General features: G+C 46.8%; 1 protein-coding gene across 2 annotated transcripts; it reads left to right on the top strand.

Annotated features, from left to right (window-relative positions):
* Window positions 1-5,396: 5,396 nt before the first annotated feature.
* Window positions 5,397-15,009, top strand: TRIM45 (tripartite motif containing 45). 2 transcript variants are annotated; one of them, XM_007461621.1, is made up of 6 exons: window positions 5,397-6,497; window positions 8,151-8,884; window positions 10,232-10,361; window positions 11,351-11,465; window positions 13,723-13,849; window positions 14,739-15,009. In XM_007461621.1, the coding sequence occupies exons 1-6, from the start codon at window positions 6,010-6,012 to the stop codon at window positions 14,885-14,887; spliced, it is 1,743 nt and encodes a 580-aa protein (XP_007461683.1). In that variant the 5' UTR covers window positions 5,397-6,009; the 3' UTR covers window positions 14,888-15,009. The 2 variants fall into 2 exon arrangements, with proteins under 2 accessions (XP_007461683.1, XP_007461684.1); XM_007461622.1 differs by having other exon boundaries at window positions 6,010-6,497; window positions 8,151-8,829; window positions 10,231-10,361; window positions 14,739-14,887.
* Window positions 15,010-15,621: the final 612 nt, after the last annotated feature.

Raw genomic sequence — 15,621 nt, 5'->3', positions numbered from 1 at the left:
AGCTCTGAAATAACAGGGAAAGTTTCACGGAAGTAGTGTGAAGCAGCATAACATAGAAGCAAGGGTATATTTCAGAAATTGGTTGCATTTCTTTACACTAACAATGAAATATCAGAAAGGGAATGTAAAAAAAACAATACCTTTTAAAATGGCACCAGAAAAAAAAATTAAATACTTAGGAATAAACCTGACCAAGGAAGAGAAAGACTTATATGCTGAGAACCATAAAACATTAATACAGGAAACTGAAGATGATTCAAAGAAATGGAAAGATATCCCATGCTCTTGGATGGGAAGAATTAATATTGTTAAAATGGCCATACTAGCCAAAGCAGTCTACAGATTTAATGCAATCCCTATCAAATTACCCATGACATTTTTCACAGAACTAGAACAAATAATCCTAAAATTTATATGGAACCATAAAAGACCCAGAATTGCCAAAGCAATCCTAAGGAAAAAGAACAAAGCTGGAGGCATAACCCTCCCGGACTTCAGACCATAATACAAAGCTACAATAATCAAAGCAGCATGGTACTGGCACAAAAACAGACATATGGATCAATGGAACAAAACAGAGAGCTCAGAAATAAACCCACACACCTACAGTCAATTAATCTTCAACAAAGGAGGCAAGAATACACAATGGAAAAAAGTCTCTTCAGCAAGTGGTGTTGGGAAAGTTGGACAGCCGCATGAAAATCAATGAAGTTAGAACATACTCACACCATATACAAAAATAAACTCAAAATGGCTAAAGACTTAAAAATAAGACGTGACACCGTAAAACTCCTAGAAGAGATCATAGGCAAAACATTCTCCGACATAAATCATACCAACGTTTTCTTAGGTCAGTCTCCCAAGGCAATAGAAATAAAAACAAAAATAAACAAATGGGACCTAATCAAACTTATAAGCTTTTGCACAGCAAAGGAAACCATCAACAAAATGAAAAGACAACCTATGGAATGGGAGAAAATATTTGCAAATGATGCAACAGACAAGAGATTTCCAAATTTCTGTAATTTCCAAAGTATACATACTCATACAACTCAACAACAAAAAACAAACAACCCAATCAAAAGATGGGCAGAAGACCTAAATAAACATTTCTCCAAAGAAGAAATACAAATGGCCAATAGGCACATGAAAAGATATTCAACATTGCTAATTATTAGAGAAATGCAAATCAAAACTACAATGAGGTACCACCTCACACTGGTCAGAATGGCCATTGTTAAAAAGTCTACAAATAACAAATGTTGAAGAGGGTGTGGAGAAAAGAGAATGCTCTTATACTGTTGGTGGAAATGTAAGCTGGTGCAGCCACTATAGAAAAACAGACTGGAGGTTCCTCAAAAAACTAAAAATAGAATTACCATGTGATCCAGTAATCCTACTCCTGGGCATATATCCAGGCAAAACTATAATGCAAAAAGATACATGCACCCCTATGTTCACAGCAGCACTACTCAAAATAACCAAGCATGGAAACAACCTAAATGTCCACTGACAGATGAATGGATAAAGAAGATGCGGTACATGTATATAATACAATGGAATACTACTCAACCATAAAAAAGAAAGAAAGAATGCCATTTGCAGCAACATGGATGGAACTAGAGATTATCATACTAAGTGAAGTAAGTCAGAGAGAGAATGACAAATACCATATGCTATCACTTATATGTGGAATCTAAAATATGACACAAATGCACCTATCTACAAAACACAAACAGACTCACAGACATAAAGAGCAGACTTGTGGTTGCCAAGAGGGAGGATAGGTTGGGGAGGGATGGGGAGGGAGGCTGAGGTTAGCAGATGTAAGCTATTATATATAGAATGGATAAAAAACAAGGTCCTACTGTATAACACAGGGAACTATATTCAATATCCTGTGATAAACCATAATGGAAAAGAATGTATATACACGTACAACTGAATCACTCTGCTCTACAGCAGAATTCAACACAACGCTGTAAAACAACTATACTTCAATAAAAAAAAAGAAAAAGTCAATTAAAAAAAAGAAGTGGGAGGAATTGGGAGATTGGGATTGACATATATACACTAATGATACTATGTATAAAATAGATAACTAATGAGAACCTACTGTATAGCACAGGGAACTCTACTCGATGCTCTGTGGTGACCTAAATGGGAAAGCCGAAAAAGAGGGGATATACGTATACGTATAGCTGATTTACTTTGCTGTACAGTAGAAACTAACACATCACTGTAAAGCAACTATACTCCAATAAAAATTAATTAAAAAAAAAAGAAAAAGAGAATGTGTGTTTAAATAATAAAGGTGGAAGAATTCTGAAGACAAAATTGGATAAGGCCAAGAAGTGTTCTTGGCAATGTTTACGTAAACTAAAAGGCAAGTTTTACGGATCTATTAAGGAATCCAGGTTTTATCCTATGGGGATTGGGAGCTACTGAAGCTTTTAGAATGAGGACTGATTTTTATCATATTTTTACAATTAATTTGGAAAAACTGTATAAATTCAACTGAGAAAAAATGGAGGGCAGGAATAATTCAGAGACTAGTCTAATACTTGAAGTAAGGGTGATAATGTCCTTATCATCAGAAAATTCTACACAGTAAGGTACTGGCAGTGGGGATGGAAAAGGTATCTGCCTGGATATGGAAAAAGAGAAAGGAGGCCAAGAGCACTATAAGGTTTCAAGCCGGAGGGAAGGGAGAAGGATGATATCCTTGAGAGAATAAAATAGGAAAATTCAAAAAGAATAGTTTGGTGAATAAGGAAGCTCAATGAAGTTTAAGATATGCAGGGCTTAAGGTGATGGGGCCACATGTGAGCACAGGTTTATAACAGATGGCTGTGACAAAGCTCAGGAGAGAGGTCAGTACTGAAAGTGTGAATCTGAGGATCATCTGTATAAGAAGAAAAGGTAAAGTGGAGGAAGGGGAACCAGTGAGGAAGGAGAACGTGACAAGCAGTCCAGGAGACAAGAAGGCCGGGAGAGTATTTCAGAAGGCAAGGGGGAAAGCAAGTTTTAAGGATGAAGAAGTACGTAACAACGGTGAATACTAAAGAGAAAAGGCCAGTGACATGGTCACTTGTGAGCCACAAGAGAAGTCTCAACAGAAAAGAGGAGTTAGTTTATTTGGGGGAGGAAAAAAATGGGTGGCAATGGCGATAATGAGAAGACCATGATGAAAGCAGAAAGTGAGATTACTCTTCTGAAATGTAGTGGTGAGAGTCACAAAGGTCAGTAAGTTGAGAGGCAGCCTAGCCAAGGGAGGATTTGGTAGAAGAACATGCTAGTAAAGGACTGACTGAAAATGTAGGAATAGCAAGGTTTTGATAAGGCGGGAAAGGTTGGAATCAAGAGCAAAAGTCCTGTGGGGTTAAACTTGGAATAGAAGAAAAGCAGTCAGGAGAGGTCTGAAAGGAGGTGTGATGAATCATAGATCTTTTTAGTAAAAAGTGAGGGAGTTGCTTCCCTTACTCAATGAAAGGCAGTTACCTGCTAAGTATATAAAGGAGTCAATGCTTAAGAAGCTGGGAAAGGAAAGGGTAGAGAGGTGGTTGGGCTAGAATCTTAAATGTGGCGTCATGAGACAGAGTTCAAGTCTCAGATGTGTTACCTTGGGCTGGTCACCAAGCTTGAGACTTTTCTCAGAGAGTTGTTACAAGATTAAGTAAGATAATAAACATGTAAATTATAAAGCACTTCTTAAACAAGAGAAGCTTGGAACATCTACCATGGGAAATACGATAGAGCATAAATAAGAGATGACGCAAAGCATGACCAGGCATCAGGGAGGGTTGAGATGAAGTTCAGAGCAAGAATAGACGGCAAACCCAAGTCTGCACAGTTTTGGTGACTTACCCCAGCATACTGGAGAGGAGAAAGCAGATTCTGAGCCAGTAGGTATGGAGGACAAGAAGCTGAAGAAATCTAGGTAAGGACTATTTTAAGACCTTTGTAGGCATGCTTACTTTGGGAAACAACATGTAATTTACATATACAAGTGGCATTTGACTCACTGACATGTTATATTTTGGATATGGCCAAACATTTCCATTTTTATTTTATAGTTTCTTTTCATATTTCAGAGTCAAGTTTTTGTTCGTTTCAGATTCCATATTTCTTAAAGCTTAGGCTCCAGGCTCTCTGTCTACAGCACGAAATGGATAATGAAGACATCAATGAGACAGTTGCCCATTGGGTCCAAATCAAGCAGGGAAAGTCATTAACAAAGCAAGCAGTGAGACAGATAATCAGACATCCTACACGGGCTTAAGATAAGGAGAACAAGTGGAGGGTAAGGAGCCAGAGTGTTACCATTTCTGTAATTCTAGAGATACAGGTCCTAGATCCCAGGTGTAGCAAATCCCCCATAAGGCCAAATCGGGAGACTCCTCGTAAGGACACTATAAGAAGACAAAGAAACTGTGAAGGAAAGAGCGCCTGGTGTGTTCATCTTCCCATTAGTTTGTGAGCCCACAAAGGACTTATGCCTCTTTGACATCTTTCACTATCCCGTTGTGACCGGTCACGGGCCGCCCCTGATTGATAAAAACAGCGGACAAACTTGCCCTGCTTCTCTTACACAAAACTGTAGAATTCTGGACGAAAAACAACCCCTTAGTCATCTGCACCTCTGGCCCCGACGGACGAAACAACGGCTTCTCCAGCCCCAGGGAATCTGGAGTCGAGCTCCCGGGCGCTGGCCGAACGAAGGCAACGCTAAACCTGGGTCCAACGGTCTCCCTGACGCGTCCTCAGAACCAGTCTGACCCGGAAAATGCCAGGAGCCGGCAAGCCGCTTCTAGAAGCTCTGGTAACCAGCACGCTAGGCCTCGAGGACTCCTTAACTAAAATAAGCTGGGAGGCCCAGAGGGGAACTCGCAGGCTCTCAGCCGCGCCGAGGAAAAAACGCCAGTCGCGGGGTCCGAGGGCTCGGGAACCAGGAAATCTCCTCCTGCTTCAACTCCCAGCAAGCCCTAGGGCAGAGCTCGGGGGCCACCTGACAGCGCCACCCACCAATGAGAGGGCGCAGGCTGGGTTGGTGGGACCAATCCGAGGGCGCAAAGGAGGCCGTACCCGTGGCACATCAGCGCGGCTTTTTAAGTGGTACTCTAGCCTCTCTGGTCGCCACAGCCGTAGAGAAGGAGACAGTCGCCGTGAAATGGTGACGCTGGCTATACTATGCCGCTCACTCCCAGCTTTACTCTTTTTCTCCTCCGAGCCCCAAGCCCTCAGGCCGCCCCGCCTCCGGCCCTTAGTTTGATCCCACCCCTCCCCGGAGAGGACAGGCGAAGATGTGGAATTTCCAAAGCTTATTGGATGCAGATGGTGTTACTCTGGAGGGTGGCGGGGCCCGCAGCGGCAAGGGCCGCCCCTCTCGGGCGGTGATTGGGCTCGCCTGATTAGCCCCGGGCTGGGATTGGTGCGAGGACGGGCCAGGACCGTCGGGCAACTTGGACCTAAGGGTGGGGAGGCGGTGGCAACCGAGGAGCCGGTGGGGTCTCGTAGGTCCCTCGTCCGCCGCGTGCCTTCCGCGGAGGGCCCAGTCGAGGGAAGGAGTGGGGAGGCGCCCCTACCTCATCACGCGGGGGCGGGGGTGGCACTTGTCGTGTGTCGGGCGCGGGACCAGTGGGGCGGGCGGTGGGAGGGGGCTGGTAGTGGAGGGTGATGGAGGTGCAGGGGTTCAGGAGTCGACAGCAGGACTAGCTGGAGACCTAAATCTGTAAGCGCTTCCGGGGAGGAGGACTTGGGAGACAGAGGAGGGCGTGGGCGTGTCTGGTATGGGATGCCTTGCAAAGGAGGGGGCCTTGCTGAGATCTGTGGGTGGTTCCTTTGAGGAATCCTTTTCTTCCTTTTTGCCCTTTGATTTGCTAAAGGGAGAGTCCCCATGGTCTCTGTTCAAGTTTTGGAAACTTTCTCTTTGGGTGGGCCTAATCACATACTACTTTATTATAGAACTGCCCGGGGCCTTTTCTGATACTGAGCACAAACGTAGGGGATATGGCAGAAAAAAGGAAGCCGCTGCTGGGCTTCGTGGGCAAACTCCCCAGTGGGATCACACCTGGAAACTCAGGCAAGACTCGCTGCCCTTTGTGCATGGGGCTTTTCAAAGCCCCCAGGCTCTTACCTTGTTTGCACACGGTTTGCACCACCTGTCTGGAGCAGCTGGAACCCGTCTCGGTAGTGGACATCCGAGGGGGAGACTCTGACACAAGCTCTGAGGGGTCAGTATTCCAGGAACTCAAGCCACGCACTCTGCAGCCGCAAATTGGCATCCTCTGTCCGGTATGTGATGCTCAGGTGGACCTGCCCATGGGTGGAGTGAAGGCTTTAACCATAGACCACCTGGCCATGAATGATGTGATGCTGGAGAGTCTGCGTGGGGAAGTCCAGGGCCTGGTGTGTGACCTGTGCAGCGACAGGGAAGTGGAGAAGAGGTGTCAGACCTGCAAAGCCAATCTCTGCCACTTCTGCTGCCAGGCTCATAGGTAAAGATGGGATACCCCACCTGGTGTGGCTTAAGCACGGAGTACAAAGAGGTGTCAAGACAGAGAAATAACCTTGGTGAGCAGATGGCAAGGAAAGCTTGAATTCCATGGAAGGTCAGAGAGCAATATACAATGTGATTACCAACATTCCAAAACAGTAGTTAACTCCTGCAGCCTTTATATAATACCCATGATAATGATAGCATCAAAGGTTTGCAGAGTCCTTTTCAGTTTACAAAGCACATTTACACTTTCCTTGGATCATCAATCATTTGTATAGTGAATAATTGTACTGGGTGCTAGAGAAAGTGAATGAGTATAATGACAAAGCCCCTGCCCTCGATCTCATTTGATCCTTGCAACTCATAGAAAAGCAGGCAATGTTTTCATCCCTATTTATTACTTGAGGAAACTGAAGCTCAGTAGCGTGTGATTTGCCAAGGTCCCATAGCTCGTAAGTCGTGTCTAACAGAACTGAATTTAAAATCCAGATCTGACTGCCTTCTATGCTCTTGCTACTAATCTCTGCTGCCTTCCCAGTATAAGGTGCTGATTAGTGGGGCACAACCTCAGCCTTTGCCTTGTACCCTAGTGTTACTCTGGAACTTGGTGAGGTGGGCTGGTAGGTGCGTATTGGGGTGCAGATTATGTCTTATAGGGTGTTTGGTGAACAGTTTGTCACATAAATCACTTTGTCCCCTTCAGACCCCCTTCCCCCATTCCAGAACATCACAATGTAAGATGGCCAAGGTTTTAGGATTAGCCTACCGTAGTTTTTAAGTTCTGCCTTCCATGTGTTTTCTGGCCTCACCAACAGAACAAGTTAGTAGTCTTTGGTCTTTCTATTTTTAACTTGTATTTTGACAACTTTGCTGCCAGCTAAACAGCTGACCCTATTTTGTCTACAACCACTCTTCTGGTGCCGGAATAGGCATGTAAGCTTGATGTTGCTATAATGCTAACGGGGAAAATCTGAACAGTTACCATGGTTTCTAGGGATTTCCCTGAATCTCTAGAGGGCTACAGAAAAGGGGAATTAGGGGTTTGATTTTACTGACCACTGATTTTGCTCTCTCTAATAATGTTGATGACTCTTGTTGCGGAAAATTCTAGCTTGCTGCTTTGGGTGATGTAGGCGCTAGTCAAAGGAAATCCTTTACCAGAGTGTTAGGTGGAAGCTGAGGGAGACTGTCATGGCCAGCTAGCTGCTTTTTAATTGCCTGAGGTTTATTGCTGTGCCATCTGGCACAGGTCTGGTCTCTTGCTGCTGGGTCTCCACTGTGCTCTCCCCTCTAGCTTGCCGCAGGAGTAGGCTGTGGCTCTTGCCTAAACTTGACAAATTAATTCTTTGGGGAAAGTTCCAGGATGTAGCCTTAGCATTGCAACAACCTCTGGCAAAGTCAGGTGCCCAGTCAGAGAGCCCTAGCCTACTGTCATTTAATCCTATACAACAGCCCTTTCAGGTAGGTATTATCCCCACGGTACGGAAGAGGAACTGGAATCCGAGAGAGTCATGTGGTTAGTAAGAGGTTCGAATGAGGAACCGAACCCAGATTTGCTGGACTTCAGAGCCCGTGCTCTTAAAACTGCCGGACTGTTTCCCAAGTAGAGTTGTCCCCTCATTTCCCATCCCCCGACTCTGTTTGCCCCTAGGCGGCAGAAGAAGACGACTTACCACACCATGGTGGACCTGAAAGACTTGAAAGGCTACAGCCAGATTGGGAAACCCATTCCGTGTCCTGCTCACCCTGCGGAGGAGCTGAGGCTGTTCTGTGAGCTCTGCGACCAGCCCGTGTGCCGGGACTGCATGGTGGGGGGCCACCGGGAGCACCCCTGCGACCTCGCCAGCAACGTTGTCCACAAGCACGGGGACTCCGTGCGGGAGCTCCTCAAAGGCACCCAGCTCCACGTGGAGGCCCTGGAGAAGGCGCTGGCACAGATCAGAGGGACCAACCACGCCCTGCAGGAACGGGTGGAGGCTGTGGCCACCGACGTCCGCAGCTTCTCCGAGGGCTACATCAAGGCCATCGAGGAGCATCGGGACAAGCTGCTGAAGCAGCTGGAAGCCATCCGGATCCAGAAGGAAAACTCCCTGCAGCTGCAGAAGGCACAGCTGGAGCAGCTGCTGGCAGACATGCAGACTGGAGTGGAGTTCACCGAGCACTTGCTGACCAGTGGCTCCGACCTGGAGATCCTCATCACCAAAGGGGTGGTCATGGAACGGCTCACAAAGTTGAACAAAGTGGCATATAGTGCCCGTCCTGGAGTGAACGAGAAGATCACCTTCTCTCCTAAGGAGAAAGCAGGCCTGTGCCGTGGCTATGAAGTTTATGGGGCCATCAATACCAAAGAGGTCGATCCAGCCAAATGTGTCCTTCAAGGGGAAGGTAGGAAGGCATTTCCCACTGGCATTGAGAGGACAGTGGACAGGACATGGTGTTAAAGACATGTGGCTTTTTCAGCCATGCCTTCATTTCCTTCAAGGGGAAGGTAGGAAGGCATTTCCCACTGGCATTGAGAGGACAGTGGACAGGACATGGTGTTAAAGACATGTGGCTTTTTCAGCCATGGCCTTCATTTAGCTAGGGAAAGAGACATACGGATCCAATGGATGGTGACCCCACCCTTGTCCTTTTCTTTCTGATTTGTTCTGGTCAGGATACAGTTAAGATCCCTACAGGGGTGAAGCTTTACCCTTTTCCAGTGGAGAAAAGTAGTAACTACCAAGGAACTCAAGGATCATGCTGTTTCTCTCAGATGACAGGACAGAGGCAGTGCCCATAGGAGATAACAGCATAGACCTCAGGGCAGGGCAGAATCCTGCCTGTTCAGAGAGGATGGCTTGGACCAAGTTCTGAAGAGAGTTTCTGAGGAGTGATGATGACAGGATTATGGTTTGCTTTCTTCTATGCCCTTTTTGGTTCATGTGAGCCACATGTTGGCATTTGAAGGAAAATGGTAGGCATTTCAGTCAGTAGAGGGGAAAAACAATTTCTTTTGACCACATTGTTCTCTTCCTAAAGGAAGCACATTGATCAAACATATATTTCACAGATCAGTCCTCACAGGAAGACTCTACTGTAGAGTCATCCTAACTGGCACAGGAATTCTTACCTGTTTGGAGGTCACAGATCCCTTTGAGAATGATCTCTCCCCAAGAAACACCCATTAATTTGGGCACACAGTTTCACAAGATTCTTAGACCCTTCATAAGGCCTCATAGTAGTTCACAAACCCCAGGTTAAGAAGCCTGTTTCATCTGACCTCTGGACCAGAGGCTGTAGCTATTGAATATGCCCCCAACACCATGGCACAGCTACCACGCTGTGGAGGACTTCACAGCATGAAGAGTCCCAGGTGGTCACCCTGTACCCCCTGCCTCTTCCAGCAGGATCTGCAGCTCAGAGAGGGTAGTTTGGGGTTGCCAGCCTCGCTCACGGTGTCCAGATGTTTTTTTCTCTGAATACATACATCAAACCTGAGTATTTTCAAAGCTTCCTTAAGGCTGAAATTAAGGTCCAGGATCCTATATGATCCAAGAGCAGCTGCTGGCTGAGACAGAAGCAGGCTCACCGGGAGCGACTCCCAAGAGGTATGCCGGGGAGAAAAGAAAGGGAGGAAACTGGAAACACAACCTTTTGTTCTAAAGAGAAAAGGCAAGATGGTGTCTGATCTGGGGATACAGTCACCACAGTTAGCCTTTGAGGTGAGGATGGAGTGTTTATCTTCCGCAGATCTCCACAGAGCCCGCGAGAAACAGACAGCCTCTTTCACCGTCATTTGTAAGGATGCAGCAGGAGAGAGCATGGGCAGGGGAGGAGAGAACATTCAAGTCGCAGTAGTCCCTAAAGATAAGAAAGACAGGTTTGTATTATACACTCAGGCGTCACAGGTAACGAGCGGTGATGCGACTGGAAACCCGAGGTCCTTTGCAGTAGTGGGGCTGTAACTGCAGTAGTTCCAGCCTACCTCCCCATGATGCCATTGAAAAGTGCAATAGGACCAAGTGGACCAGATGTGTTTCCTTGTGTGGGTTTTAGGCCTGTATTCAATTCTCTCCCAAAGGTCTGATCTGCCCCTCAGACTGTCTTCATCCCAAGCTTCTAATAGACTGAAAAATATTCCATGTTAGACTGAATGGCGCCCCTCTCAAAATCCAGCCTCACTTTGCTACTAAACTGTGCTGGGAGCAAAGTTATACGTCTCTGGAATTAGAGGAGGGAGGAGGGAGGACGAAGAGCAGGAGGGTACAACAGAAGCTGAGGGGAGAGAACACAGTGACGCTTTCAAGGAATTCATCAGAACATCAGATTAAATCAGCATTTATGTTGCTTACCTTCTGTTGTAAAATTAATTTCCGAGACGAGTAGAAGATACATCGTGCTTGGGGGACATTTAAAATTAATACTGGGTTTATGGTGTAGAGCAGGGGTCCGCAGCCCCGTTAGGAACCGGGCCGCACAGCAGGAGGTGAGCGGCGGGTGAGCGAGCGAAGTTTCATCTGCTGCTCCCTGCCGCTCCCCATCACTCGCATTACCACCCGAACCATCCCCCCATCCTCACCCCATCCGTGGAAAAATTGTCTTCCACGAAACCAGTCCCTGGTGCCAAAAACCATCCCCCCATCCTCACCCCATCCGTGGAAAAATTGTCTTCCACGAAACCAGTCCCTGGTGCCAAAAACCATCCCCCCATCCTCACCCCATCCGTGGAAAAATTGTCTTCCACGAAACCAGTCCCTGGTGCCAAAAAGGTTGGGGACCACTGGTATAGAGTTTACATCCTAAAATAGTGGGCAACTGAAGCAGGCTTGTGAGAATGAGTGATATTTTTGAACTCTCACCTCCATCCAGTCCAGTCAAAACGGTGGTCCACGATAACAAGGATGGGACATACTACGTTTCCTATACCCCCAAGGAACCTGGCATCTATACTGTGTTCGTCTGTGTCAAGGAACAACACGTGCAGGTGAGTGAGACCTTACCTGTGCTTCCCTGACCTCCTTGCACCCTGGGCCCCCCTGGGTTTTGTCATCTTAGGATGTGGAGACATTTCTCACAGGATCAGCTGTATAGAGGCCTTGAACAGGATTCTCTTCTTTCTTATTTCACCTCACTTTAGAAATGGCCCAGATTTTGCAGCTCTTATTCTTACGAGAGGATGCTGGTGACCATAAGAACTCTCTATCCCTACTTTACCTCCTGGCCATTGTGCTTGTATTTTATCATTCTCCCAGTTTGTTGGAATTCTTAATTTGGGAAAGATGCCTTGATCAGAGGGGCCAATCTACCAGCGGACAAGCATACACATGTTCGAGCAATACAATCTAGCTCAGGATATTTCAGCTTTTTCAGACTATGACCAGACATGGACTTACTGGAACACCATTGGGAGAGTTATGCCCTCTCTTCTTGACTGACCAGTCATCTGTCTGCCTAACCATCTGCCCAGATAATTCTCTACTTTGTTTATATGTATATGCTTGTCTGTTACCTCCACAGATACATGTGACACTTTCTGGTGTAGAGATTATGAATTTTTAAAAATTGGGTAATACTCAACACATCCAGCAGAATCTCTGCTGACATTCGAGCTGTCAGAGGTTTCCCCCAACCAGAAATCAACACTGACAAGGACAATAAAACACCATAGAGCATCATGATGTGTTAGGCTTGTGGCCTGTGCCCTAGGAAGACTCATATTCAATAGCCACTTGCTGCTTGCCTAATTACAGGATGTCAGATGGATTAGGTGTTTTTTTTTAAATTCATTAATTATTTATTTGTAAATTTATTTATTTTATCTATTTATTTTGGCTGCATTGGGTCCTCATTGCCGCGCACAGTCTTTCTCTAGTTGTGGCGAGTGGGGGCTACTCCTCACTGTGGTACGCGGGCCTCTTATCGCAGTGGCTTCTCCCATTGCAGAGCACAGGCTCTAGGCACACGGGCTTTGGTAGCCGTGGCGCACAGGCTGAGTAGTTGTGGTGCGCGGACTCAGTAGTTGCGGCACATGTGCCCAGCCACTCCGCAGCATGTGAGATCCTCCCGGACCAGGGCTTAAACCTGTGTCCCCTGCATTGGCAGGTGGACTCCCAGCCACTGCGCCACCAGGGAAGCCCAGGTTAGGTGTTTTTACAAACATTATTTCACTTTTCCTCCAAATCACTGAGGCATAAGGATCATCATCCAACTGGACCGAGAAAACAAACTTGCCACAATACACAGTACCTGTGTGGAAAAATCGTAATTTGAACCCATAGCTTTGAACTCCAGGTTGCTTTTAAAATAGATTGTAAACTCTTTAAAGGAAGAGAGATTTAACATTTGAAAGGCTTCTAAGGTGCCAGCCTCTCTGCTTTGTGCTTTTGCAGAACGTGTGGTTCTCATGCAGGGATAGGCACATATCAACAGTTATTAAATATTTACTGTTTAACATAGGGTAGAAATTGGAGAATGGAAGTTATCCTTGAAGGAAAAGAGGCAGGAGGGTTTCTAATCTGAGAATTTTTTTTTTTTTTTTTGCGGTATGCGGGCCTCTCACTGTTGTGGCCTCTCCAGTTGCGGAGGACAGGCTCCGGACGCGCAGGCTTAGCAGCCATGGCTCACGGGCCCAGCCGCTCTGCGGGATGTGGGATCTTCCCGGACCGAGGCACAAACCCGTGTCCCCTGCATTGGCAGGTGGACTCCCAACCACTGCGCCACCAGGGAAGCGCAATATGAGAATTATTAACCCCAGGCTCTTAACCTTCCTCCCTTCCATCTATATTCACCAACCCAGAGTAAGGGGATGGGTAAACAGTTGTGTCCAGGATGGAGGGATGGAAGGAGAGGAGCTGGCTCAGTATGTGAGGGGAGGGGGTGTGTGTCTGAGAAACTGGAGAAAGGACCACAGGTGTCCTCACCTTGTGGTTGTGTGCTCTATAGTTACCCAAGCTTGCTCAGGAATGGAGGAGATAGAGACCAAGGTCAGTGACGTGAAAGCACAGTTGGGGTTCCTAGCGCGTCAAGTGATATGCATACTGGGAGAGCAGCACGGATTCCTTGACTCCCCCTCTCACTGCATTTGTATCTGGCCCCGTCCAGCTCAGCACCCAGCTGGTTGCTGTCCCCCAGTCGCTGCTTCCCTCCTGCTGTCCTCGTCCCTCCAGGGGACGAGGGTGTGCTCAGCACACCCCTGTTGACTCACAAGGTGCTGTTCTTTGCTCTTGGTCTGAACACTGAAGGGCTCACCATTCACTGTGACCGTGAGGAAACGGCACCGCTCACACCCAGGCGTGTTTCACTGCTGCACGTTCTGCTCCAGCGGAGGCCAGAAGACTGCTCGCTGCGCATGTGGAGGCACCATGCCGGGTAAGGAGAACCAGTCGCTCCTGAAAGCCCTCACTCTCCCTCTGCTGCTGTCTTCTGGCGGCGGGATCAACTACCACAGCGACCAGCTTCGGTGTGTTCAGACTTAGGCTTTGTTTCTAGGAATGCAGTCTGTGCATATAAATATATCACAGTTCTAAGTTTCATTTAAAGCTTCTTCGTTTTGGAAACTGAAATAGCAAGCTGCAAAGTTCTGAGTTTTTTAGTTTTGATACAGTTCACTAATCCTAGGAGCCCTGTGCTTCTCTTAGAATGCTCGTACCCTTTCCAGCCTGTACCCTTGCCAACAGCCTGAGCAGTGTCAAAGATGTAAACCCGCTCCGTTCCTTTTAAAACCTTACAGAAATTCCAAACAGGCAGGGATGGGAGAACAGATGAATAAATTAACTGAACCAGGTCTGGCTCTTTTCTTGGGGGAAGGGAGGGTGGGCAAGACGGTCAGCTCAGGCAAGAGATCTAATTATTTTCAGTATTCTGTGGTGTCCTTACTCCAATGGTGGGCCTTAAGATAGGCTCTTGTAAACTTTCATATAAACACTTCAGGATCTATTTTGTTTATTTCCACCACTCTGCCCTTCCCTTTCATCTAGATTATGTTACAGTTAAAATCCAAACCAGTTCTTCTTGAGTTAGCAGAGTGTTAAAATAACACTCTTCTTGGAACTTCAGCTAATCTTAATTGATTTGCTGTCATCAGTCTTGAGAGTTCTCCTGACTACAGAGGCACCAAATAGCTTGTTCCTCTCGCCGGGTTTTTATTAGACGTTTTCACGTCCATGAGTCTGAATGTCGCCAGGAGCATTAATTTCCGTGGTAACCGCTGGACTTTCCTCTAATGGTGGTTCTCCCCTCTCCTCTTTGAACCATGCAGGTGGGTACCTAGGCTGTGGCCACGGACACAAAGGCCACCCGGGGCGCCCCCACTGGTCGTGCTGTGGGAAGTTTACCGAGAAGTCGGAATGCGCGTGGGCAGGTGGGCAGAGCGCAGCGAGGAGTGTACTGAGGACGGTGGCCCTCTGACAGCTTCCTGGGTCTGTGGTCACAGCTGCGGCCAGCACAGCTTCAAATCACCAGCGGACCCCTGACCTTAATTCTGAAGAAACTGATGGAATTAAAAACAAAGTGCCTTATGTTATACCCTCGAGTCCAAGTACCTTTTTGTGGGTTACTCACTGATTGTATGTCCAGGTGGTCGAGCACCAGAGACCACGCTACGTTTCTCTTCTTCGTGGCCAAAGGTCTTTGGGGGAGGGGAGGCAGTCAGCTGTCTGGTTAAAGTTAATACCAGATGGTGCCCCTCATTAGTGTCCTTTTAAAACACATATACTGGGCTTCCCTGGTGGCGCAGTGCTTGAGAGTCCGCCTGCCGATGCAGGAGACGCGGGTTCGTGCCCCGTTTCGGGAGGATCCCACATGCCGCGGAGCGGCTGGGCCCGTGAGCCATGGCCGCTGAGCCTGCGCGTCCGGAGCCTGTGCTCCGCAAATGGGAGAGGCCACAACAGTGAGAGGCCCGCATAACGCAAGAAAAAAAAAAAAAAAAAAAAAAAAAAAACACATATACTGTAGTCCAGTAGGAGAGTGACTGTACAAAATGGCTAAAATAGATTTGAGAATCATACAGTGTGTATCTTAGTTCATCTTCAAAAGCAGACAGATCTTTGAAACTAGCAGTTGTTAATCAAAGCTGGCTTTATAGGAGGAGTATAATGTATGCATTACTGTTTTATTCTTTTTTTTTTTTTTTTTTTTTTTTT

The sequence above is a fragment of the Lipotes vexillifer genome, unplaced genomic scaffold, assembly GCF_000442215.2.
Source record: "Lipotes vexillifer unplaced genomic scaffold, Lipotes_vexillifer_v1.1 scaffold858, whole genome shotgun sequence".
Taxonomy (NCBI): Eukaryota; Metazoa; Chordata; class Mammalia; order Artiodactyla; family Lipotidae; genus Lipotes; species Lipotes vexillifer.
This window is presented reverse-complemented; position numbering and strand designations above follow the sequence as displayed.

Excerpts from the sequence above, each read along its gene's own strand:
- TRIM45 (XM_007461621.1), top strand. The coding sequence starts at position 6,010 with ATGGCAGAAAAAAGGAAGCCGCTGCTGGGCTTCGTGGGCAAACTCCCC. Across the intron at positions 10,362-11,350 it reads CCTAAAGATAAGAAAGACAG|TCCAGTCAAAACGGTGGTCC; the intron begins GTTTGTATTATA and ends ACCTCCATCCAG. Across the intron at positions 13,850-14,738 it reads ATGTGGAGGCACCATGCCGG|GTGGGTACCTAGGCTGTGGC; the intron begins GTAAGGAGAACC and ends TGAACCATGCAG.